The sequence below is a fragment of the Salmo trutta genome, chromosome 38 (assembly GCF_901001165.1).
Source record: "Salmo trutta chromosome 38, fSalTru1.1, whole genome shotgun sequence".
NCBI lineage: Eukaryota > Metazoa > Chordata > Actinopteri > Salmoniformes > Salmonidae > Salmo > Salmo trutta.
Window position 1 is genome coordinate 25,557,475 of NC_042994.1, and position 24,715 is coordinate 25,582,189.

The 24,715-nt window shown below is 42.3% G+C and overlaps 1 protein-coding gene across 1 annotated transcript; it reads left to right on the forward strand.

Annotated features, from left to right (window-relative positions):
• Positions 1–419: 419 nt before the first annotated feature.
• LOC115177826 (perforin-1-like) lies at positions 420–23,711 on the forward strand. The gene is made up of 5 exons (XM_029738810.1): positions 420–583; positions 14,456–14,672; positions 15,133–15,162; positions 19,738–19,931; positions 22,007–23,711. Exons 1-5 carry the CDS (start codon positions 483–485, stop codon positions 22,275–22,277), a joined length of 813 nt encoding a protein of 270 aa, XP_029594670.1. The 5' UTR covers positions 420–482; the 3' UTR covers positions 22,278–23,711.
• Positions 23,712–24,715: the final 1,004 nt, after the last annotated feature.

Genomic DNA, 24,715 nt, shown 5'->3' on the forward strand with positions numbered 1-24,715 from the left:
AGTGTGACTCCGCCCCCTTCGTCCCCGGTCACAACCTGGCAGGGGAGGGGTTTGACGTGGTGACCCTGAAACGTAAAGGGGCCTACCTGATTGACCTGAGGACCTACCTCTCCCCCAGTAAAACCTGTACACTGTGTAGTAACCCCCTACAGGGAAACAAGCTGCAGAAAATACCCCTGTCTGTTGTAGACTGGAGGCCCTACAGCCACTGTACTGAGGATATCTCCAGCCACTCTCATGCCTCTGTCAGGTGAGTAGGATGGTTTCTGACTGTTTACCTCATGGGCATTTTTTTTTTTGGACAGTAAATATCTCTCCTCTCCTCACCTCTCCTCCAGTAACCTGGCACAGTCCACTACCAACAAGATCTCTTCAAAATGGAAGGGGGGTTTGAGTAATTTTTTGAGGCAAAGGTGTCTGGTAGCGTACCTGTGGGACCGGTGATTGTGAGTGTGGAGAAGGATGTGGGTGCTAGCATAGAGATGGGAGGGTCCCAGTCTGATGTAGCCATCTTTGCCACGACCAAGACCAAAGAGGACCGCCACTCTTTCTTCTCACAGAACCTCCGCTGCCGTCACTACAGGTAATAATAATAATAATAATCATGATTTGTTCAACTTTTATAGTGCTTCCCTTGCAGATACAACACATGCATTTCACAGGTGATTTTTTGTGATAACATGTGACAACATGAAACTACACATGTGAAAACATGACCTCATGTCAAAAAAAAATTCAACATGGGGATGCAAAATGTCAAAATGACAACATTTGAGCGAGACAAAAACCTCCAGGGAACCATGCAACAACGCCCAAGAACGTCCTTAAAATGTCCTCGGGGACATCCCTGTAACAAACCGGGAACTAGATTAAAACCTCCAGGGGACCATGCAACTGCAACCCAAGAACATCATAAAAACGTCTTCGGGGACATCCCTGGAACAAGAGATACTTGGCAGTATATTAACTAACTATCTAACTACCCAACGTTTATTGACTTGATTATTCCCGTCATTCTTAGCTTAGCTAAATGGTATAGTCGTTGTGCTTTCTCAATGGACATTCGGGTGCTTTCATAAATACACTCTGGCTATCTATAGGCTGGACAATAGAACGAGTCAAAATTCACCCAAGGCTGAAAAACGGCTTAAAACCTTTTTAGGATAGGCGTCCCGCTAGTGGCACACCTCGACAACATCCGGTGAAATTGCAGAGCGCCAAATTCAAATTACAGAAATAGTAATATTTAACATTCATGAAAATACAAAGTGTCATACATCAAAATAAAGCTTATCTTTTTGTTTATCCAGCCGCTGTGTCAGATTTCAAAAAGGCTTTATGTCGAAAGCATACCATGCGATTATCTGAGGACAGCGCTCCGCTTACAAAGGCAAACAAACATTTTCAAGCCAAGTAGAGGAGTCACAAAAGTCAGAAATAGCGATAAAATTGATCACTTACCTTTGATGATCTTCATCTGGTTGCACTCACAAGAGTCCCTGTTGCACGATAAATGTTTGTTTTGTTCGATAAAGTCCCTCTTTATATCCCAAAAACTCACTGGTTCAAAGGCGGTCACAACATGCAGACGAATACATCCTAATAGTACCGGTAAAGTTCGTTGAAACATGTCAAACAATGTTTATAATTAATCCTCAGGTTGTCTATATTCTAAATAATGGATAATATTTCAACCGGACAATAGCGTATTCAATAGAAAAGAAAAACAACGAAAGGCGCGCAATCAGTCACACGCGCAAAACAGCTCTGGTTCATTCTATAGTCCACTTAGAAAATGGTCTCATTCTTCCTCATTTTTCAGAATACAAGCCTGAAACAATATCTAAAGACTGTTGACATCTAGTGGAAGCCATAGGAACTGCAATATGGGTCCTAACCCATAACATACTGTATAGGCAGGCAGTTGAAAACTACAAACATCAAAAATATCCCACTTCCCGGTAGGATCTTTCTCAGGTTTTTGCCTGCCATATGAGTTATGTTATACTCACAGACATTATTTTAACAGTTTTGGAAACGTCAGAGTGTTTTCAATCCAAATCTACCAATTATATGCATATCCTAGCTTCTGGGCCTGAGCAGTTTACTTTGGGCACCTCAGTCATCCAAACTTCCGAATACTGCCCCCTATCCTAAAAAAGTTAAGAACGTTGGCTAAACTGGAACACTAGCGTGAGCCCATAGCAAATGAATGGAATCGAATGTTCGCAGAGCCTGTTTTGACTGGAGTGACGCTTAGAATTCCATTAAAAATGTATCTCTTTTTATTTTACCACTACAATCTGTTTGTCGGATGAAACTGGAAAAAACAACTTGTGAAGAAAGTAAACATCCACACCTCGATTGTGTCAACTGTGCTTATGTCTGCATAATGAAAAAGTAGGGAAAAAATAAAAACTTCTGACTATTTCTGGTCTAGCGATCAATGACAAACGAGCTCGCTGCCCAGACTTACATAATTACAAAGAGGAGATTCTCCTGATTAAATTGGTGCCCGTGTAACAGTTTTGCTTCCGTCCCTCTCCTCACCCCTACCTGTGCTCGAACCAGGGACCCTCTGCACACAAATCAAATCAAATCAAATTTATTTATATAGCCCTTCGTACATCAGCTGAAATCTCAAAGTGCTGTACAGAAACCCAGCCTAAAACCCCAAACAGCAAGCAATGCATGTGAAAGAAGCACGGTGGCTTGGAAAAACTCCCTAGGAAAAACTCCTGAGAAAGGCCAAAAACCTAGGAAGAAACCTAGAGAGGAACCAGGCTATGAGGGGTGGCCAGTCCTCTTCTGGCTGTGCCGGGTGGATATTATAACAGAACATGGTCAAGATGTTAAAATGTTCGTAAATGACCAGCATGGTCAAATAATAATAATCATAGTAATTGTCGAGGGTGCAACAAGCACGTCCGGTGAAACAGGTCAGGGTTCCGTAGCCGCAGGCAGAACAGTTGAAACTGGAGCAGCAGCATGGCCAGGTGGACTGGGGACAGCAAGGAGTCATCATGCCAGGTAGTCCTGAGGCATGGTCCTAGGGCTCAGGTCCTCCGAGAGAAAGAAAGAAAGAGAGAAGAGAGAATTAGAGAGAGCATATTTACATTCACACAGGACACCGGATAAGACAAGAGAATACTCCAGATGTAACAGACTGACCCTAGCCCCCCGACACATAAACTACTGCAGCATAAATACTGGAGGCTGAGACAGGAGGGATCAGAAGACACTGTGGCCCCATCCGATGATACCCCCGGACAGGGCCAAACAGGCAGGATATAACCCCACCCACTTTGCCAAAGCACAGCCCCCACACCACTAGAGGGATATCTACAACCACCAACTTACCGTCCGAAGACAAGGCCGAGTATAGCCCACAAAGATCTCCGCCACGGCACAACCCAAGGGGGGGGGGCGCCAACCCAGACAGGAAGACCACGTCAGTGGCTCAACCTACTCAAGTGACGCACCCCTCCCATGGACGGCATGGAAGAACACCAGTAAGTCAGTGACTCAGCCCCTGTAAAAGGGTTAGAGGCAGAGAATCCCAGTGGGAAGAGGGGAACCGACAAGGCAGAGACAGCAAGGGCGGTTCGTTGCTCCAGCCTTTCCGTTCACCTTCACACTCCTGGGCCAGACTATACTTAATCATAGGACCTACTGAAGAGATAAGTCTTCAGTAAAGACTTAAAGGTTGAGACTGAGTCTGCGTCTCTCACATGGGTAGGCAGACCATTCCATAAAAATGGAGCTCTATAGGAGAAAGCCCTACCTCCAGCCGTTTGCTTAGAAATTCTAGGGACAATTAGGAGGCCTGCGTCTTGTGACCGTAGCGTACGTGTAGGTATGTACGGCAGGACCAAATCGGAAAGATAGGTAGGAGCAAGCCCATGTAATGCTTTGTAGGTTAGCAGTAAAACCTTGAAATCAGCCCTTGCCTTAACAGGAAGCCAGTGTAGGGAGGCTAGCACTGGAGTAATATGATCAAATTTTTTGGTTCTAGTCAGGATTCTAGCAGCCGTATTTAGCACTAACTTAAGTTTGTTTAGTGCTTTATCCGGGTAGCCGGAAAGTAGAGCATTGCAGTAGTCGAGCCTAGAAGTAACAAAAGCATGGATTAATTTTTCTGCGTCATTTTTGGACAGAAAGTTTCTGATTTTTGCAATGTTACGTAGATGGAAAAAAGCTGTCCTTGAAGCAGTCTTGATATGTTCTTCAAAAGAGAGATCAGGGTCCAGAGTAACGCCGAGGTCCTTCACAGTTTTATTTGAGACGACTGTACAACCATCCAGATTAATTGTCAGATTCAACAGAAGATCTCTTTGTTTCTTGGGACCTAGGACAAGCATCTCTGTTTTGTCCGAGTTTAAAAGTAGAACATTTGCAGCCATCCACTTCCTTATGTCTGAAACACAGGCTTCTAGCGAGGGCAATTTTGGGGCTTCACCATGTTTCATTGAAATGTACAGCTGTGTGTCGTCCGCATAGCAGTGAAATTTAACATTATGTTTTCGAATGACATCCCCAAGAGGTAAAATATATAGTGAAAACAATAGTGGTCCTAGAACGGAACCTTGAGGAACACCGAAATTTACAATTGATTTGTCAGAGGACGAACCAGACAACACAGACAACACAGACAACAGCCACCCTCGAAGCATCGTTACCCATCGCTCCACAAAAGCCATCGCTCTTGCAGAGCAAGGGGAACTACTTCAAGGTCTCAGAGCGAGTGACGTCGCCGATTGAAATGCTATTAGTGCGCACTAGCTAGCTGTTTCACACCGGTTACACCCAACTTGACAAAAAATCTAAATATACGCATTGCGAGATATTTGGTGAAACATACAGACATGCCTATATTTCCCCCATAGGAAACAATGGGAAGACCGCAGAGTTCCAAAATTATTTTTGTTGTTTACATTTGAACTATTAAACAATGTGAGCAGGTCTCATTGCCAACAATAGCGAAGCAGGCATTATGACGTAGAACAATAAGCTTGGAATAGAACGTTTGGAAGGCGAGTTGGTGCCACAGTGTTCAATAGAACTAATAGGAGCTGGCAGGGTGAAAAATGCCCTAAAACAAGGCCTGTTTTTTCGTGATTACTTCAAAACAACGCCCTGGGAGGAGTGACAGTCACAATAACCAAAAAAATAACATCTAAATACATATTTAGATTCCAGTTGTCTCCATACCAAGTTGAGAGTGTCATCTTTCAGATCCAATTGGAACTGAGTTGATAGCCCATAGCGTTCCAAATCTAGACTTAAAAGTCTGATGCCACAGTTTCCCACATCACCTATAGCGCCCATATCAGTGGCTATCTTATCGGTCGAACCCGTCTGTCAGATTAGCTCAATTTCTCAGCCTCTGAGTATCACAGCAACACAACAGTTTGAATGAATAACAGAGACATTTTCATGACAAGATGCTACGGATGAAATTGATAAAAAATAACAGTTCAAAACATGACAAACATACAAAAACTATACATGTGTGAAAAGATTCCAATATTTGCTTATTTTGGGGAATTTAAACCACTTACTTGTCTTACAAAAGGTTCATAAAAGAAAGAGTGTTACTGCTTGACAGAAAGTGTCATTTTGCCATCATTTCCAATTTGGGGTAAAAAATGACTCCTGTTGGTGCTTTAGAGAGCAAAATACAGGTAACTGCTAAAATAAAGGAACCACATGAGTAAACAAGGGATATAAAGTACATTAAAACGCAGGGGCTCCAACACAGGTGTGGTTTCTGAGCAATTAAAATCATATCATGCGGGTCATGTATTAAATTGCTGGGCAGGATGATAATGCCCCCATCCACAGAGTCGTCACTGAAGGGTTTGATGAGCATGAAAATCATGTAAACCTTATGCCAATATCCATCTCAGTCACCAGATCTCAACCCAATTGAACACTTATGGGACATTCGGGTACGGCACCTGAGACAGCTTTTTCCACCACCGTCAACAAAACATGAAGTGATGGAATTGTTTGTGGAAGAGTGGTGTCGCATCCTTCCAATAGAGTGTTTGAAGCTGTTCTGACGTGGTGGCCCAACACCCTATTAAGACACCTTATGTTGGTGTTTCCTTTATTTTGGCAACTACCTGTATGACACCTTTATGACACCAATAAACAACAAGGTATACGAAATGGTTTGCCTGTTCGATAGCTATATTGTCACATTGAAATAATCTCATAGCAATTTTTGACTGTCCTGAGAATATAAGATAATTTTCCAGAATGTTCTGGAACGATTGTTTTAGGTTGGAGGAAGTGATTGGCTTGCTCTGAAAAGGCAGTGCTAACCCTCCTATGGACAGGACCAGCTAGCCCTGGGCTTAGTTGTGCATGTTTTAATAGCTGCTTAACCCCAGGCTTGAATCTCTCTTAGCCCATACAGGTCTAAGTGCAGTGATAACACAGCTAGAAAGTATCAAAAAGGACAGCAATTGGGTCCATTTAAACTCTGAGAGCTCATCCAAATACTTCTTTCCATTCCACGCAGAAGGAAGTCTTTGGACTGATGTGTTGTAGGGAGCTCATTCCAGGGTTGGCTTACTGGAGAAACTAAAGTATTTCTGATTTAAAGCTTTAAATCTGTTTTTTAATTTATTTTTTAAATAAGAATATATATATTGCAAACCATTTCCTTTCTGCAAGAATCTCATCTGTCTGTAACTGATAGTAAAATAATTAGGAGGGACTGGGCAGGGATGACATTCTCTACTTTTAAATCAACAATTTCTTTTACCACTAATTGGTATTTTGACTAATCAGATTAGCTTTTCAATAATTAGGCAAAAGATCAGAATTTGTGTGCCTGTGTAAACGCAGCCACAGTGTCACAGATACATTGTCAGTGTGTCCCCGGCCCAGAATGGCGTCAAACTTTAACCATAACATTCAACACTGGCACTTAAACAGGTCATACACATGTATGAGTTTCATACATAACACAGAATACTGGAAATCATGTGTATTACAGAAAAGGATAACTACACATTCAGTATCTATAATACATCTCTGCACTTAGTAAAATATCTGCACTGCTATTCTAGTTATCAGTTAATCTGACTATTCTCTCTGTCATTGTTGATTTAATTGACTTATTTCAGCAATTTGAGAATTTTCTGTATAGTTGTATAATGTTGGTGTATAGTTGTGTTAATTTCGGTGTATAGTTGTATAATTTCGGTGTATAGTTGTATAATTTCAGTGTATAGTTGTATAATTTCGGTGTATAGTTGTATAATTTCGGTGTATAGTTGTATCATTTCGGTGTATAGTTGTAAGATTTCGGTGTATAGTTGTGTAATATTGGTGGGTTAAAGTATTCTGTTTTAATGCTACTCCTAAATCACTATGATAAATATGATAGTTTTTCTTGAGTGTATTTTTAACAAAGCTGAAATTAACTTTGAAGTCCAAAGTGTAGGAATACAGGTGAAATCAGTTACTGACACAGACATGGTGGTGTAGCTGTCACGTCCTGACCAGCAGAGGGTGTAGTTGTGTAGTATTTTGGTCAGGACGTGGCAGAAGTTGTCTGTATGTTGGTTCTGGGTTGTATGTTTCTATGTTGGTCTGTGTGGCTCCCGATCAGGGACAGCTGGTTATCGTTGTTCCTGATTGGGAGTCATATATTAGGTGTGTGTTTTTCACTTGGGTTTGTGGGTTGTTGTTTTAGCACTGCTTTATGTTAGCCTGCTAAACTGTTCCTGTCGGTCTATTGTTTCTTGTTTTTTTGTGGTGTTCACAATTAAATAAATTATGATGAGCACGCAATCCGCTGCGTATTGGTCCACTTTTTCCGACAGCGATTTCTCCATATCTTCAGATGAAGGTGAAGAATGTGACAGTAGCAGGAAGATCAGAATGCTGCAAACCAAGAGATTGTGAGTTCAAATCCCAGGTGAGGACATGGTGAATAATAATGGCTGTATAAATGTTATGAGAATTCTATTCTCAATGTTAACTTCAATTCAAATAATTTGTCTGTAACTCAGAGTTCGTAAATTTCTGGTCTCAATAAAAGACAGAATTCCCAGCTTACAATAGTCACCAATATTTATTCACCAGAGCGCTCTGCAGTCCATTTTACAGAACATCATTATATACCAAGCTCCTCATTTACGCACACACATTACAAACTAACACCAAGAGTTAATCGTCCTCTTCCTCAGAACTCTCAAAACCGTAACTCCTGATCCTGCCGACATTTTTAGTACTCTGAGATTACATTTACATTTAAGTCATTTAGCAGACGCTCTTATCCAGAGCGACTTACAAATTGGATTAGGGAAACCTGGAGGGTTCAAGCTAGGTCAGGTCAACCACAGTTTAACAGTTCTTAATGCAATCGCGGTGTCAGATTTTAAAATAGCTTTCCGGTGAAAGCACATTTTGCAATATTCTGAGTAGATAGCCCGGCCATCATGGCTAGCTATTTTGACACCCACCAAGTTTGGCACTCACCAAACTGATTTACTATAAGAAAAATTGGATTACCTTTGCTGTTCTTCGTCAGAATGCACTCCCAGGACTTCTAGTTTACACCCAATGTTGTTTTGGTTCCAAATAATACATAGTTATATCCAAATAGCGGCGTTTTATTCTTGCGTTCAAGACACTATCCGAAGGGTGACGCGCCGGGCACATATCATGACAAAAAAAATCTAAATATTCCATTACCGTACTTCGAAGCATGTCAAACACTGTTTAAAATCAATTTTTATGCGATTTTTCTCGTAAAATAGCGATAATATTCCGACCGGGAGACGTCGTTTCGTTCAAAGACTGAAAATGTAAAATGGACTCTTCACATGCATGCGCGCACCCGTTTCATTGTTCTCAGATCGACCACTATCCAAATGCGCTACTGTTTTTCAGCCAGGGACTGCAGAGTCATCATTCCCCGTTCTGGCACCTTCTGAGAGCCTATGGGAGCCTTAGAAAATGTCACGTTACAGCAGAGATCCTCTATTTTCCATAAAGAGGCTATAGAAGGCCAAGAAATGGTCAGAGAAGAATGTGACAGTAGCCTCTATTTTCCATAAAGAGGCTATAGAAGGCCAAGAAATGGTCAGAGAGGGCACTTCCTGTATGCAATCTTCTCAGGTTTTGGCCTGCCATATGAGTTCTGTTATACTCACAGACACCATTCAAACAGTTTTAGAAACTTTAGGGTGTTTTCTATCCAAATCAAACAATTATATGCATATTCTAGTTTCTGGGCAGGAGTAATAACCAGATTAAATCGGGTACGTTTTTTATCCGGCCGTGAAAATACTGCCCGCTATCCTAAACAGGTTAATGTTTACTTAAACACACAGCCCCCAATTCCTCTCTCATCTTAGTCATTCTCCTGAGACTTATGCTTAACCCTTTAGTTACTCATTATTCAGGCTATATAGACCATTTCCCTAAATTCAGGATAGAATTATTTAATTATTTACACTCAAGCAGAAATCTCCTTGAACAATAAATTAACATACACAATGTAGTCAAAGTATGTCAAATATGTAAGTTGAAAGCACTATGTTAAAAGCACTGTGTGTCTTTCATAATGACTGCATGATGGCATATTCAATGAACTGATGAAAACTAACCAAGCGCTCCAGGACAAGCTGTCTACAGAAATAAAGGAACTTAAAATCAAGAAATTCAACCAAGACAAAAAAGACAAGGCCGAGGATAAAGTCTATTTTTGGAGAAACCCTGACAAAGGAGGTCCTGCTCCTCTCCATGGCAGACGTAGGAGGGATGACACTTACTTTGATCCACCCCCGTCTGACCAACACTCTACAACCAGCGCCTCATCGGCTTCCATTGGCAGTTTTTTATTCAACGAGAGACTGGGCCAACGGAAGGGCGCAGGTGGCCGCAGGCACGCGCATCGACGAGATGCCGCACCCGACGTGGTAAGAAGAAATGACTATCAGAGGCAGAGGAGACTGTTCACACGGTCCCAGAACCCACGGGACTGAGTGTCTTTAATTTATCAAGCAAGATATTGAGCCCTGCCCATGTCTCTTTGCTTAATAAAGAGACATGGGCAGGGCTCGACTCATTGACAGTTCCCTCAGATCAATGGCTGTTGAACAGTAAATGCTATGTATGGAATCTAGAATACAACAACTGTTTCAAACAGTATCATTTTCTTCTATTCACGCCTTTTGTGCCTACAACACAGTGTAACGATTTTGACGTTAAGGTAGATATGTTCAAGTTTTTTAGAAACATCCGTTTAAGGGAATACTTTAGCTCCCCCAATCCTGACACTTCTATTGAACCAGTAGGTTACTTACCTGTACATACTCCGACTCCTTTTAGAAGCAAGAGTTATTTTGTACCTCCAGCCAATCGCAATCACTCTATCGAGACATATTGCAGACTTGTTGAAAAAGATGTTGCTCATCTCCTTAAGAATAAACAGGACTTCAAATCTTTACATAATTTATCTAAGGATGAAAAACAAGCTTTGCTTGATTTACAATCTGATACGTCAGTCCTTATTCGTCCTGCTGATAAGGGTGGGTCGGTGGTACTCATGGATAGGACAGCTTATGTAAATGAGTGTCATAGACAACTGCTTGACAACACCTTTTACAAGAAACTCAGAAGTGACCCTACTTCCCAATTTCAGAATACTATCTTTACTGTCCTAGATGGTTATTTAAATTCTGGTCAGATAACCAAAAAAGAATATGACTTTCTGGCCATTCAAGACCCTAAAATTGCCACTTTCTATACTTTGCCGAAATTACACAAGAATGTTACAAACCCTCCAGGGCGCCCTATTGTAGAGGGCATTGATGCAGTAACGGCCCCTATTGTAGAGGGCATTGATGCAGTAACAGCCCCTATTGTAGCGGGCATTGATGCAGTAACGGCCCCTATTGTAGAGGGCATTGATGCAGTAACGGCCCCTATTGTAGAGGGCATTGATGCAGTAACGGCCCCTATTGTAGAGGGCATTGATGCAGTAACGGCCCCTATTGTAGCGGGCATTGATGCAGTAACGGCCCCTATTGTAGCGGGCATTGATGCAGTAACGGCCCCTATTGTAGCGGGCATTGATGCAGTAACGGCCCCTATTGTAGCGGGCATTGATGCAGTAACAGCCCCTATTGTAGCGGGCATTGATGCAGTAACGGCCCCTATTGTAGCGGGCATTGATGCAGTAACGGCCCCTATTGTAGCGGGCATTGATGCAGTAACGGCCCCTATTGTAGAGGGCATTGATGCAGTAACGGCCCCTATTGTAGCGGGCATTGATGCAGTAACGGCCCCTATTGTAGAGGGCATTGATGCAGTAACGGCTCCTCTATCTACTGTTGTTGACTTTTTTATTAGACCACTCGCAGAACAGCTCCCCTCCTTTGTAAAGGACACCAGCAGTATGATCTCAGAACAGCTCCCCTCCTTTGTAAAGAACACCAGCAGTATGGTCTCAGAACAGCTCCCCTCCTAAAGGACACCAGCAGTATGGTCTCAGAACAGCTCCCCTCCTTTGTAAAGAACACCAGCAGTATGGTCTCAGAACAGCTCCCCTCCTAAAGGACACCAGCAGTATGATCTCAGAACAGCTCCCCTCCTTTGTAAAGAACACCAGCAGTATGATCTCAGAACAGCTCCCCTCCTTTGTAAAGGACACCAGCAGTATGATCGCAGAACAGCTCCCCTCCTTTGTAAAGAACACCAGCAGTATGGTCTCAGAACAGCTCCCCTCCTTTGTAAAGGACACCAGCAGTATGGTCTCAGAACAGCTCCCCTCCTTTGTAAAGAACACCAGCAGTATGGTCTCAGAACAGCTCCCCTCCTTTGTAAAGAACACCAGCAGTATGGTCTCAGAACAGCTCCCCTCCTTTGTAAAGGACACCAGCAGTATGATCTCAGAACAGCTCCCCTCCTTTGTAAAGAACACCAGCAGTATGATCTCAGAACAGCTCCCCTCCTTTGTAAAGGACACCAGCAGTATGGTCTCAGAACAGCTCCCCTCCTTTGTAAAGGACACCAGCAGTATGGTCTCAGAACAGCTCCCCTCCTTTGTAAAGAACACCAGCAGTATGGTCTCAGAACAGCTCCCCTCCTTTGTAAAGGACACCAGCAGTATGGTCTCAGAACAGCTCCCCTCCTTTGTAAAGGACACCAGCAGTATGATCTCTATCATTGAATCTCTTGATCCTCTGCCTGAGAACACCTTGTTAGTTACTTTTGATGTTGAGTCGTTATACACAAATATTCCACATGAGCTACCTTCCAGTGCCTGCATTGTAACGTTGGCTGAAATAGTACTCACACATAACTATTTCATGTTTCTAAATGATTTCTTTATTCAGACGAAGGGTACTGCTATGGGATCCCCCATGGCTCCTAACTATGCTAATTTGTATGTGGGTTACATGGAGAAACAATCCATTTTCAACCCTCTCAAAAATGTTTTCTTGCCTAACATCATTATTTGGAAACGGTATATTGATATTTTTGTTCTATGGAGGGGTGATGCAGAACTGCTCCAGGCGTTTTATGCTTTTCTTAACTCCTGTTCTGAACATTTGAGATTTACTATGCAATCTGATACACGTCAAATCAGTTTTCTTGATCTTCTGATCTTGTGTGAAGATAATGTTCTATACACTGATCTTTACAGGAAACCTACTGATCGTAACAGTTTGTTGAGGGCTGATAGTTGTCACCCACTTCCCTTGAAAAATAGTTTGCCCTACAGCCAATTCTGTCGAATCAAAAGAATTTGTATTAAACAATCAGATTGACAGAAATATGGCTGAGACTCAGGATAAGTTCAAGGAGAGGGGGTACAACAATGATCAGATTAATATTGCCATTGAGAAAATTCAAAACAAAATGAGACATGACCTTTTTCAAGGTCAGTCTCGCAAAAAGACGCATTCTTGCGTTCTCACTACCCGCTAAATAGTGCTCTGAACAAATTAAAGGAATCGTTCACAAACATTGGCACATTCTGAAATATGATGATAGTCTCGGTAATGTGTTTTCTGATCTTCCCCTGGTCGTATTCCCGCGGGGCAGAAATCTCAGAGACCAATTGGTACACTCTGATTTACCACCCCAAGATATTCCTGAACAACGTCTATTTGCGCCCATACTGGATGGAAATTACAAGTGTAATGGCTGTGCTCAATGCAATGGCACTTATAAATGTAGATCCTTCAAACACCCCCAAACAGGGAAATCTATCCCAATTAAAGGTGTTATTACGTGTTCCACTAAGGCAGTTATTTATCTTATAACTTGTCCTTGTGGTAAAAATTATGTGGGTAAAACAAAGCGTGAATTAAAAGTACGTATCTCAGAGCATCGTAGCACCATTAGGTGCAAAAACTTGACTTACCCAGTTACGGCCCACTTTTTGGAAGCAAACCATTTGATTTCTTCTCTGCGTTATATTGGCATCGAACATGTCACCCTCCCGAGGAGAGGGGGTGACCTTGATAATTTATTGTTAAAACGAGAGGCTGCCTGGATCTTTCATTTAAAGACCCTTGCTCCCTTCGGTCTCAACATAGACTTTGATCTGAAGCCATTCTTGTGATTGTGATTTTGCCATTGTAATTGTTTGTTAGATACATTTTAGACTACAAATGCTATGATCGTATGTTATCCATTTGTTTGTCTTTTTGTATGTTCTTTGTATACAATTTTTTTAAATATTTGAGTTAACCAATGATATTAGGCCATACTTGGCCATGATTACAAACACCTGTGTGTCTCTCGACCCTATATAAATGACTCATCTCGCAGTGTTTGTGATGATACCCTGATGAAGACAGTTTCGCTGTCGAAACGTTGGTTATTACATTTTTGCATCTGAGCTCTTAGAGTGTGCGGCTTTCCTTTATTTTCAAGGGTTATACTCCGCTAGCCAGCACCTCGCCTTTATAGGTGTGCGTTTCTTTTTTCTAGATCTTTCATAATGACTAACAGGGCATCATGTGAACATATGAATTTCAAAAATACATAGTTTCACATGATTTCAGATTAAATATCATCACATGTGAAGTGTTCCAAAAACTCACTGTTTCGTATATGAAATACAATTCCACGTGTGAAATCATGTTTCTTCCGTAAGGAATTTCATAAAGGCTTTGTTCACACAGTCACCATAGTTCCGATGTATTGGCATATCTGATCTTTTCCCCAATGTGTGAACAGCGAGAAAAACAAAAAACACATGGAATCTGATCTTTTGTGTTCCGATTTGTAACACATTCAAGTTTAAATGGATTCTTTGCATGTGACCTGCTGTTACCGCGACACCCACCAAAATGTTTAAAGGACCATTGCTTCTGTGTGCTATAGGCTGAGAAAGGGTCAACCAATTGTAGATTAAGGTTGTCTTTGTGTCGTATTTTAATTCACATCTGATATGCAAATTCCTGTGTTCCAGTTATCGCACGCCAAACACTCCTACTCTCAGCAATGAGTTCCGTAAGGACATTGATCGTCTGGGCTCATTCTCTGAGACCTCTAAGGCCCAGTACCGCCGGCTCATAGACACCTATGGGACTCACTACATCCGCCAGGTTGACCTGGGAGGCAGGCTGACGATGACCACAGCAATACACACCTGTCAGGCTTCACTTATGAGACTCTCGACAAACCAGGTGACTTACTTAGTGTCAATGCCTGTTGTAATAGAGGACATTTTCCATTAAAGGAAATTACAGGGTATTCAAACAGCAATCTGTAATCATTATGTAGAACCAGAGCCGTATAATGTTAGAGCAGGGCTCTTGAACACTGTTCCTGGAGAGCTAACATCCTGTAGGTTTACATCTATCTAGTCCAGGGTTCTCCAACCCTGTTTCTTGGAGAACTGTCCTCCTGTAGGTTTTCGCTCCAACCCCAGTTGTAACTAACCCGATTCAGCTCATCAACCAGCAAATTATTAGAATCAGGTGCACTAGATTAGAAATGTATTTCTAGACATTCAGTTACATTCAGAAAATTCCATTAAATAATATTTCCCATGTAGTAAATGCATCACGGTCTTTTATGGAAGAAACGTTAAAGACCAAACTCTCTGAATATATGTGTCTGTATACCATCTTTCCCTTCTCTCAGGTGGAATCCTACTTGTCCGCAGGTTTTAAGGTAAGCCTTGATATTTCAGTTTCCTCTAGCGTCCAAGGTTGCTCAAACGTTCTAGACAACCGTGACTCGAAGACCTCCTACAGCTCTAGCTTCCTCAGCCACCATACTAAGGTGGTGGGAGGCTCTGGTTGGCCGGGGGAGCTGTCACTCAACCGTAACGACTCAGTGCGCTTCCATAGTTGGATGAGAACCTTGAAGAACATCCCGGACATCATCTACTATTCTCTGAGGCCTCTGCACCTGCTTATACCCAACACAGTTGTCCAGAAAGGAGGGAAGGTAGGCTTTGGTTGTTGATATATTTCCCTCAAATTCATATCTAGACCTTGAAGCCAGTTCCACAGCTTTTTTTCTTTCTTGCCCTCAAATCAGGGCCTGACTTACACCTGGGACACAGGTGGGTGAAATAATAAGGTACCAGACACACACACTTTTCTAGGTGGCAAAGGTCTGGCTGGACATGTCATTTATCGGCTTAGTAACAAACCCCCAGGCATGCATCCCCAAACTGCTCACACCCCTGTTGTTGGTGGAGAGAACATTTTGCAATTTTCAAGCTTATTTCCTGCAATTCTAAGCATCTTGCCATGTCTTCTGTGTGTTCAACTCATAGCTGTGACTCAACAAAATCAAATGGGGCCCCTGGTGGTTGAGGCATAAATACACAATGAGTAACGATACCCACCGATCTAAGATGGCGCTGGAGAAGAAGGCTGACGTTTTACGTATTCCTAACCAATTGTTTTTTTTTTGTTCGTTTCTTTGCGATGTTTGTAACTTATTCTTTAACTTATTTTGTACATAATGTTGCTGCTACCGTCTCTTATGACCAAAAATAACTTCTGGGCATCAGAACTGCGATTACTCACCACGGACTGGAGGAATCCTTTTTTTCCTTTAACGAGTCCAATGATCCCGACGTGAATGATATACTGCTCTCCCGGGATTAGGCCCAGATCCCCGTCATTTGTGTGAAGAGAAGGCGGAGGAAAAGGGGCCAGAGGGCAGGCTGCCTTCTGAGAATTCGTAGGCAACGAATAAACCCCTAATTTCCTTCCATTCTGCTAGCAAGCGTGCAATCTTTGGAAAATAAAATAGACAACCTATGCGGAAGATTAAACTACCAACGGGACATTCAGAACTGTAATATCTTATACTTCATGGAGTCGTGGCTGAACGACGACACTATCAACATACAGCTGTATACTCTGTATCGACAGGATAGAATAGCGGCGTCTGGTAAGACAAGGGGTGGCGGGCTATGTTTTTTGTAAATAACAGCTGGTGCACGATATCTAAGGAAGTATCAAGGTTTTGCTAGCCTGAGGTAGAGATCTCATGATAAGCTGTAGACCACACTCTCTAACTAGAGAGTTTTCATCTGTATTTTTTGTAGCTGTCTATATACCACCACAGACTGATGCTGTCACTAAGACGCACTGAATGAGCTGTATTCCGCCATAAGCAAACCCAGAGGAGGCGCTCCCGGACTTTAATGCAGGGAAACTTCAATCCGTCTTACCAAATTTATATCAGCATATTAAATGTGCAACCAGAGGGGAAAAAACTCTAGACCACCTTTACTCCACACACAGAGATGTGTACAAAGCTCTCCCACGCCCTCCATTTGGGAAATCTGACCACAATTCTATCCTCCTGATTCCTGCTTACAAGCAAAAATGAAAGCAGGAAGCACCAGTAACTCGATCAATAAAAAAGTGGTCAGATGAAGCAGGTGCTAAGCTACAGGACTGTTTTGCTAGCACCTAATGGAATATGTTCCAGGATTCATCCGATGGTATTGAGGAGTACACCACATCAGTCACTGGCTTCATCAATAAGTGCATCGATGATGTCGTCCCCACAGTGACCGTACGTACATACCCCAACCAGAAGCCATGGATTACAGGCAACATCCGCACTGAGCTAAAGGCTAGAGCTGCTGCTTTCAAGGAGCAGAACTCTAACCCGGAAGCTTATAACAAATCCCGCAGTGCCCTCCGACAAACCATCAAACAAGTAAAGCGTCAATACAGGAAGGACTAAGATATAATCGTACAACACCGGCGCTGATGCTCGTCGGATGTGACAGGGCTTGCAAACCATTACAGACTACAAAGGGAAGTACAGCTGAGAGCTGCCCAGTGACACGAGCCTACCAGACGAGCTAAACTACTTCTATGCTCACTTCTTGGCAAATAACACTGAAACATTGCATGAGAGCAATAGCTGTCCCGGAAGACTGTGTGATCACGCTCTCCGCAGCCAATGTGATTAAGACCTTTAAACAGGTCAACATTCACAAGGCCACAGGGCCAGACGGATTACCAGGACGTGTACTGTGAGCGTGCGCTTGCCAACTGGCAAGTGTCTTCACTGACATTTTCAACCTCTCCTTGTCTGAGTCTATAATACCAACATGTTTTAAGCAGACCACCATAGTCCTTGTGCCCAATAACACTAAGGTAACCTGCCTAAATGACAACCAACCCGTAGCAGTCATGTATGTAGCCATGAAGTGCTTTGAAAGGCTGGTCATGGCTCACAACGACACCACTGTCCCAGAAACACTAGACCAACTCCAATTTGCATACCGCCCTAACAGATCCACAGATGATGCAATCTCTATTTCACTCCACACTGCCCTTTCCCACCTGGACAAAAGGAACACCTATGTGAGAATGCTATTCATTGACTACAGCTCATCATTGCACCATTGTGCCCTCAAAGCTCATCAATAAGCTAAGGACCCTGGGACTAAACCCCTCACTCTGGTTGCACATGTGACATGCTGGTAGAAATGAGGTGAAACAGATTTTAGTTTGCCAGCATGAAAGTCCCCGGCCACTAGGAGTGCCGCTTCTGGATGAGCATTTTCTTGTTTGCTTATGGCCTTATACAGCTCATTGAGTGCAGTCTTAGTGCCAGCATCACTTTGTGATGGTAAATAGACGGCTACGAATAATATAGATGAGAACTCTTTTGGTAGATAGTTTGGTCTACAGTTTATCATGAGGTATTCTACCTCAAGCGAGCGGACTTCTTTAACATTAAACATATAGCACCAGCAGTTATTGACAAATAGACACACACCCCCCACCCCTCCTCTTACCAGACGTACCTGCTCTGTCCTGCTGATGCACAAAAAACTGAGCCAGCTTTATATTATCCATGTCGTCGTTCAGCCACGTCTTGGTGAAACATAAAATATTGCAGTTTTTAATGGTAGGATAGTCTTAATCGTAGATCGTCAAACACCCTTTAAACAAACACACCACCCTGAACCACATAAAACAAATACCCTCTGCCACGTCCTGACCAAACTACAATACTAAATAACCCTTATACTGGCCAGGATGTGACAAGATGGTAGAAGCAATATTATATACAAAATGAGTTACAAACAATGCGAAAAAAACAAAATAGCGCAGTTGTTTAGGAGCCCGTAAAACGGCAGACATCCCCTTCGGCGCCATTTTAAGTGAGAGAGTCTTCCTCGAAGAACTCTGCAGAACAATTCGTCAGAACCGTCTTCGTTTTGGCGACAGTCTTCGTTTTACCGACGAGACCACCACTGACACAACCACCGCTTACAGCTGCCGCTGAGAAACCATGGGAGACTGAAGTACTAATTGTTGAATGCCAAGGAGAGGAGAAACCACTCCCCTCCAATACAGCCACTGATTACCAAAACAAGTCGCAAGTTGCCCTGTCACTTAATCCTGGTTGATGTGTCAACAACTATCTGCAAGTTATGAGCAGTCAGCAGTTCACACACCAAGTAGGCTATTGGGAAGACAGGCATGGCCCTAGCTAGATGGCCCTAGCTAGGAAAAAGACAGTACCAGTCAACAACATATTAAGCAAAAAATTCTACTTCTCACTCCTGGAGATATCAGGAGTCCTCTAGCTATAGAATGAAGCACTTGACAAGATTTGTGACCAGATTTCCTGGTCCCTCCTTTTATGCAAAGGATGTATATATTTTAAGACGCATTGATGCCTTAAATCAGTGGTGACACCTGTCAGTAATTTTAGAGTGCGGGATAAGGATTATTTAAATGGTTTCGATGTCCAGATTCGTCTGTACTTGTAAACTTGCCATGCACAATGAGTGTCTGACTACCTCCAGAGGTGGTCAGGAAGATCACAATCAGATCACAGCGCATCTTTCTAAATATGTGGGCACTTAAATGTGGACAAGATCAGGACAAAGGACACATGTTAGAAGCAAGGTATAAACAGGGTTTATGATATCTGGTTAGCCTATTTTACCAACCTAGCTAACATGGTAGGTTAAGATTTGTACATATACATGATACATATAAAGGCTATTATATTCTATCAATTGCTATTGTTATTGGCCAGAGATTCCAAAGAGTTTGAACTTTGGAGAAAACCCAGAAGTTTGACGTAACCTGATGAACGTTGTTTGTTATATAGTTCTGTTACCTCAGGTGGGTTTGTTTATTGAATATTCTTGTCACAGGATGCATAAATAAAACCTAAAATCGGGATCTTAGGTTATATGTCATATATCAATTAATATGATAACATTTGGTTCAAAATACAAAGGAGGCTGTCCAGGATTACCTGAAGGAGAATGCCCTCCCGAAGAGCACCGGGGAACTGTCCTGTGGGGATCGTTACTCTAGACGGGACTCAAACTGCTGCCTCAGGAAGGTCTCACAGGGAAGACTGGTGGTGACGGTGGTCAGAGCCTGGGGACTGTGGGGAGACTACAAATGGATAGCGGGAGACACTGAAGCGTATGTTATGTTACTGCACAATTTCAGTTCTCTGCAAAGGTGTAGTTGAGGCTTAACACAGGTAAACTCTTCAGTTCTCTGCAAAGGTGTAGTCGAGGCTTAACACAGGTAAACTGTTCAGTTCTCTGCGGAGGTGTAGTCGAGGCTTAACACAGGTAAACTGTTCAGTTCTCTGCAGAGGTGTAGTCGAGGCTTAACACAGGTAAACTGTTCAGTTCTCTGCAAAGGTGTAGTCGAGGCATAACACAGGTAAACTGTTCAGTTCTCTGCAGAGGTGTAGTGGTAAACATCGTTTTTTACCCATCTATCGAGCAAAAAGTTTATCACCGTTTACAAAAATCATTTAAATAATGAGGCCTATAACAGCTTTTTCAATATAAATCCCTGATGCAGGTTATCATTTTTGTTCATTCATCTTGTTCTGGAGACAGCCCTGCAACCTGGTCACTAGCTGCCACCGCCACGAAGTCATCAAATCTGATTTTAAACCTAACCTTAACCACACTGCTAAACCTAACGCCTAACCCTAACCTTAAATTAACATGAAAAAACTAATTTTTACAATACAGCCAATTTTGGCCTATCTAGTGGAAATTGCTCAGTTCTGCTTCAAGGACATGAATCATCCCAATAATCAACCTGCATCCCTGATCATGTTTGCAGGCGATGTCATGGCGATGTTAGCTACCATAGTTGTTGCGCAGAAATACGTCATCAGTTCTAACGGTCACGTTGCGCGAAAATGTAAATGTGCAGGCCGTAAAATCAAAGTTACTCCTTTGATATAACGTGTTTTTGGGTGAAAGTAACATTTGTAGTAATGACAGTTTCAGCTACTTAAAGATGCACTCCAGGACCTTAAGCACAACAAATGTGCAAAATGTAGTACAATTGGATTCGTAACATATCATACAAAATGGATGACGTAGTACACAATTTGATGACATAATACACAATTTGATGACGTAGTACACAATTTGATGACTTAGTACAGAAAAAACGGAGACCGTTTTTGGCTCGTGACCTCCACTTTGAAAACTAAGGGCTGAAATTATACGCATTTTTAAGACATTGTCTCACATCTAGGTTTTGCCTTTAGAGTTCGAGAAAATTAACAACTTAAGGATTTTTTTTCACTTCTCCCATTGACTTGCTAAACCCCAAACCCTGTCTGGTTGTCAACTCTGCCTTGTGAGGCGTTCACGGCAGTATTAGCCGGTTGAACGCCAAGGAGAGAAGAAACCACTCCCCTCCAATCTGGGTTTGAAAACTCTGTTTTGCTTTCTTAATAGTGTTTTCGAGGCAGATCTGCTCAAGGGGCGGAATTCATTTGAATGGCTTTTGAAAGGTTGGGTGGAGCAAACTTTTTTCACCAGAAGTGCTGGAGGCTGGAGCACCGAGCAGAACGTGCAGTTAGCTATCTGGAACCCCTTCCCAATGAGCACAACCAAAAATATGAATTTTGAACAAAAAATATGTATTTTCAACATATTTTGCTCAAAGGTTTGGGTTTAACCACTCTGAAAATGTAAGATAAAAAGCAAACTTTACTAATCTTGATGCTCAAACAAGCGTAATAATTTTCCGTTACAAGCCTTTTATTCTCTATAGAGTGCACTACACTCTTAGAAGAAAGGGTTCCAAAAGGGTTACTCTGCTGACCCCATAGGATAACCTTTTTTGGTTCCAGGTAGAACCCTTTTTGGTTTCATGTAGAATCCTCTGTGTAAAGGCTTCTATATTTAACTCAAAATATTTCTACACTATGTAGGGAATAGGGATCAATTTGGGATGCACCCAAGCAATATGTGCCAACTGGAGTAGGCCCTCCTCTCTCATTCCACGGAGGGCTGAGTGTCTACGGGTTCTCTCTCCTCCCTTGTACTTGATTGATGAATTAAGGTCACTAATTAGTAAGGAAATCCCCTCTCCTGGTTGTCTTTAGTCTTAATTGAAAGGAACAAAAACTAAAACCAGTATAGACTAGGTCCTCCATGGAATGAGTTTGATCCTCCTCTTGTGGCATGTCATAGTATTTGAATCTTTCCAACTTCCTGTTTCTCCACCTGCTACAGGTATGCTGTGGTCACCTACGGTTCCAAGACCCATCAGACCAATGCGATTCCGTCCAATAATCCTGTCTGGAATGCTACCTTTGACATGGGTCCCTTTGACAAAGACCTGAGTCTAAATGTGGCGGTCTGGGATTACGATCCTGTGGATATAGATGACAACCTGAGGGACTGTACCTTCGACCTCGAGCAGGGGACACACGAATGCTGGTGTAACAACAGCGGGGGGGGGGCTTTAATTTCCTGTACAACCTCACCTGTGACCCTTACCTGACCGGGGACAAGTGTGAAAAATTCAAACCTTTCAAAGCCACAACACACAAACCTTCCACCCCCACAGTACACTCTAATCCACTCTACAGTAAGAGTGTGCATCTCTTTTCTACCTTTTCTGTCCAGAGTTCAGCCGTCCTATACCTGTGGTTCTTTTACATCTCTTTATAATGTACCCCTCACAACACACTGGAGTAAATTCATTACAGGCAGTGGGACTGTTGCCTGTACAGGTCACCAGGAACCACGTTGAAAACAAGGGGAATCATTAGAATATGTTATCCCCTAGGTTGTACTCAGTGCATCTTTCTCCCCTCAATCTTTCAATCAATCAACTCTATCTGTCCTGTATAATCATGGAGTATATAGGATTCAGATGACTATTTAATGATTATTCACACCACAGCTTGTCTGTGACCTAAACAAATTACATTCTACCTTATATTTACATGGCGCCTGTCAAACGATTAAAATACTGTATGTGTTATATAAAACTGATTGATAGAGCTACTCTATAGCCACTGCTTTTAACTACTTCTTTATTCAGTCTGTACTAGATGTCGGGCAATAGTTGACAGTGAGCGAGTTATTTAACACTCAATGCGAACTCACTCGAAATGTTTGATATGATTCCAACTACTGGAGGTGAATGTTTGAAAACCTCTGAAGCCAAAGATGTCTATATGGTTTTGATAAAGTGTTCTTTAAAACACATAAAGACATCTTAACATCACCAATAACACATCAAATGAATCTATCCATAAACCAAGGTATCTTCCCAAGGGAAGTCAGCTGCTGTTACCACCATGTTCAAGTCTGGAGATTGTTTTAAGGTCAATAATTATAGACCTAGAAGTATTTCACCAGTTGTTTCATAGGCTGTAGAGAGAAGGTAGTTGCTGAGCAATTGACTGATCACTTGAATACAAGTGATTACTCATTATAACCCATGCATTATAACATCAGAGATGTTATTTTTTGGAGAAGGTTAAATAAACATTTGCCGAAGTGGTAGGAGCTGTGTTTTATATATTTGCTAAAAGCACTTGATACTGTAAATCACAGAATACTACTCTCTAAACTAGCAAAGTTCAATTTCTCCCCCAATGCTTTAAAATGGATGGATGAATTTATCTGACAGATGACAGTGTTATAATCAACCAGAAAGTCTAATTGTCTGGCAACTGTGCAATGGTCTCCCACGAGGATCCATTTTAGGGCCTTTACACTTTAGCTTATATATAAAGGACATGCTTCATGTCTCACAGTGTTGATATATAATATGCAGATTATATTGTTATATATACATGCCGCAAGTGAAAAATAATATCTGCACCAAGGACTACAGATAGCCAGTTGTTTCAATCTGGCATTTTTACAGAAATGTTCATTGATGTGCATTGTCCCTGTTAAATAAATATATCAATCAAATGACTATAGTTGTGGTGTTGTACACTCTCACTGTAGGGTTGTGCTGTGGTAACTCAGTGTCCTGTAGATGGCAGCACTGCTAGAGATACATCATCTTTTACGGCATCCATCAGCCACAGATCTAGGAGCAATTTAACCTATACACATCATAACACGAAGGGGGGAGGAGAAAGAGGTTGGGAAAGAGAGAGGAACAGAAGGAAGAGAGAGGGAGGAAGAGAGGGGGAAGAAGAGAGGGAGGAACATAAGGAGACAGGGGAAGAAGAGAGAGAGAGGGAGGATGAAAGGAGGATAGATGCACCAGCAGATCCAGTGCTGGTGCATCAGCTTGAATCTACTAAGAAGCACTTCATATGATCTGTTCATCTCCCTCTATTAAGAGAACTCTTATTTTGTAAACCTGGCTCTGGACTTTTATTTTGTTTGGTGTCTGTCTGATGCTTTTGCTGTGGGTGGGTTCCAGATACACGTGGGGTGTGTTTAGTTCAATAAACGTTGCATGACAGTTTGTATTGAACCACCCATTTCCCCTAAACGCTGTGCACCGTCCTTTAATGGCCTTTGAGATACAGTATGTTTGCTGCATTTGTGTGGGTGAGGTGAGGTTTGACCTGATCAATATGGGTGGTGAGGTGTGACCTGATCAATATGGGTGGTGAGGTGTGACCTGATTAATATGGGGGGTGAGGTGTGATCTGGTTAATATGGGTGGTAAAGTGTGACTTGATCAATGTGGGTGGTGAGGTGTGACCTGGTTAATATGGGTGGTAAAGTGTGACCTGATCAATGTGGGTGGTGAGGTGTGACCTGATCAATATGGGTGGTGAGGTGTGACCTGATCAATATGGGGGGGTGAGGTGTGACCTGATCAATATGGGGGGGTGAGGTGTGACCTGATCAATATGGGGGGGTGAGGTGTGACCTGATCAATATGGGTGGCGAGGTGTGACCTGATCAATATGGGTGGCGAGGTGTGACCTGATCAATATGGGTGGTGAGGTATGACCT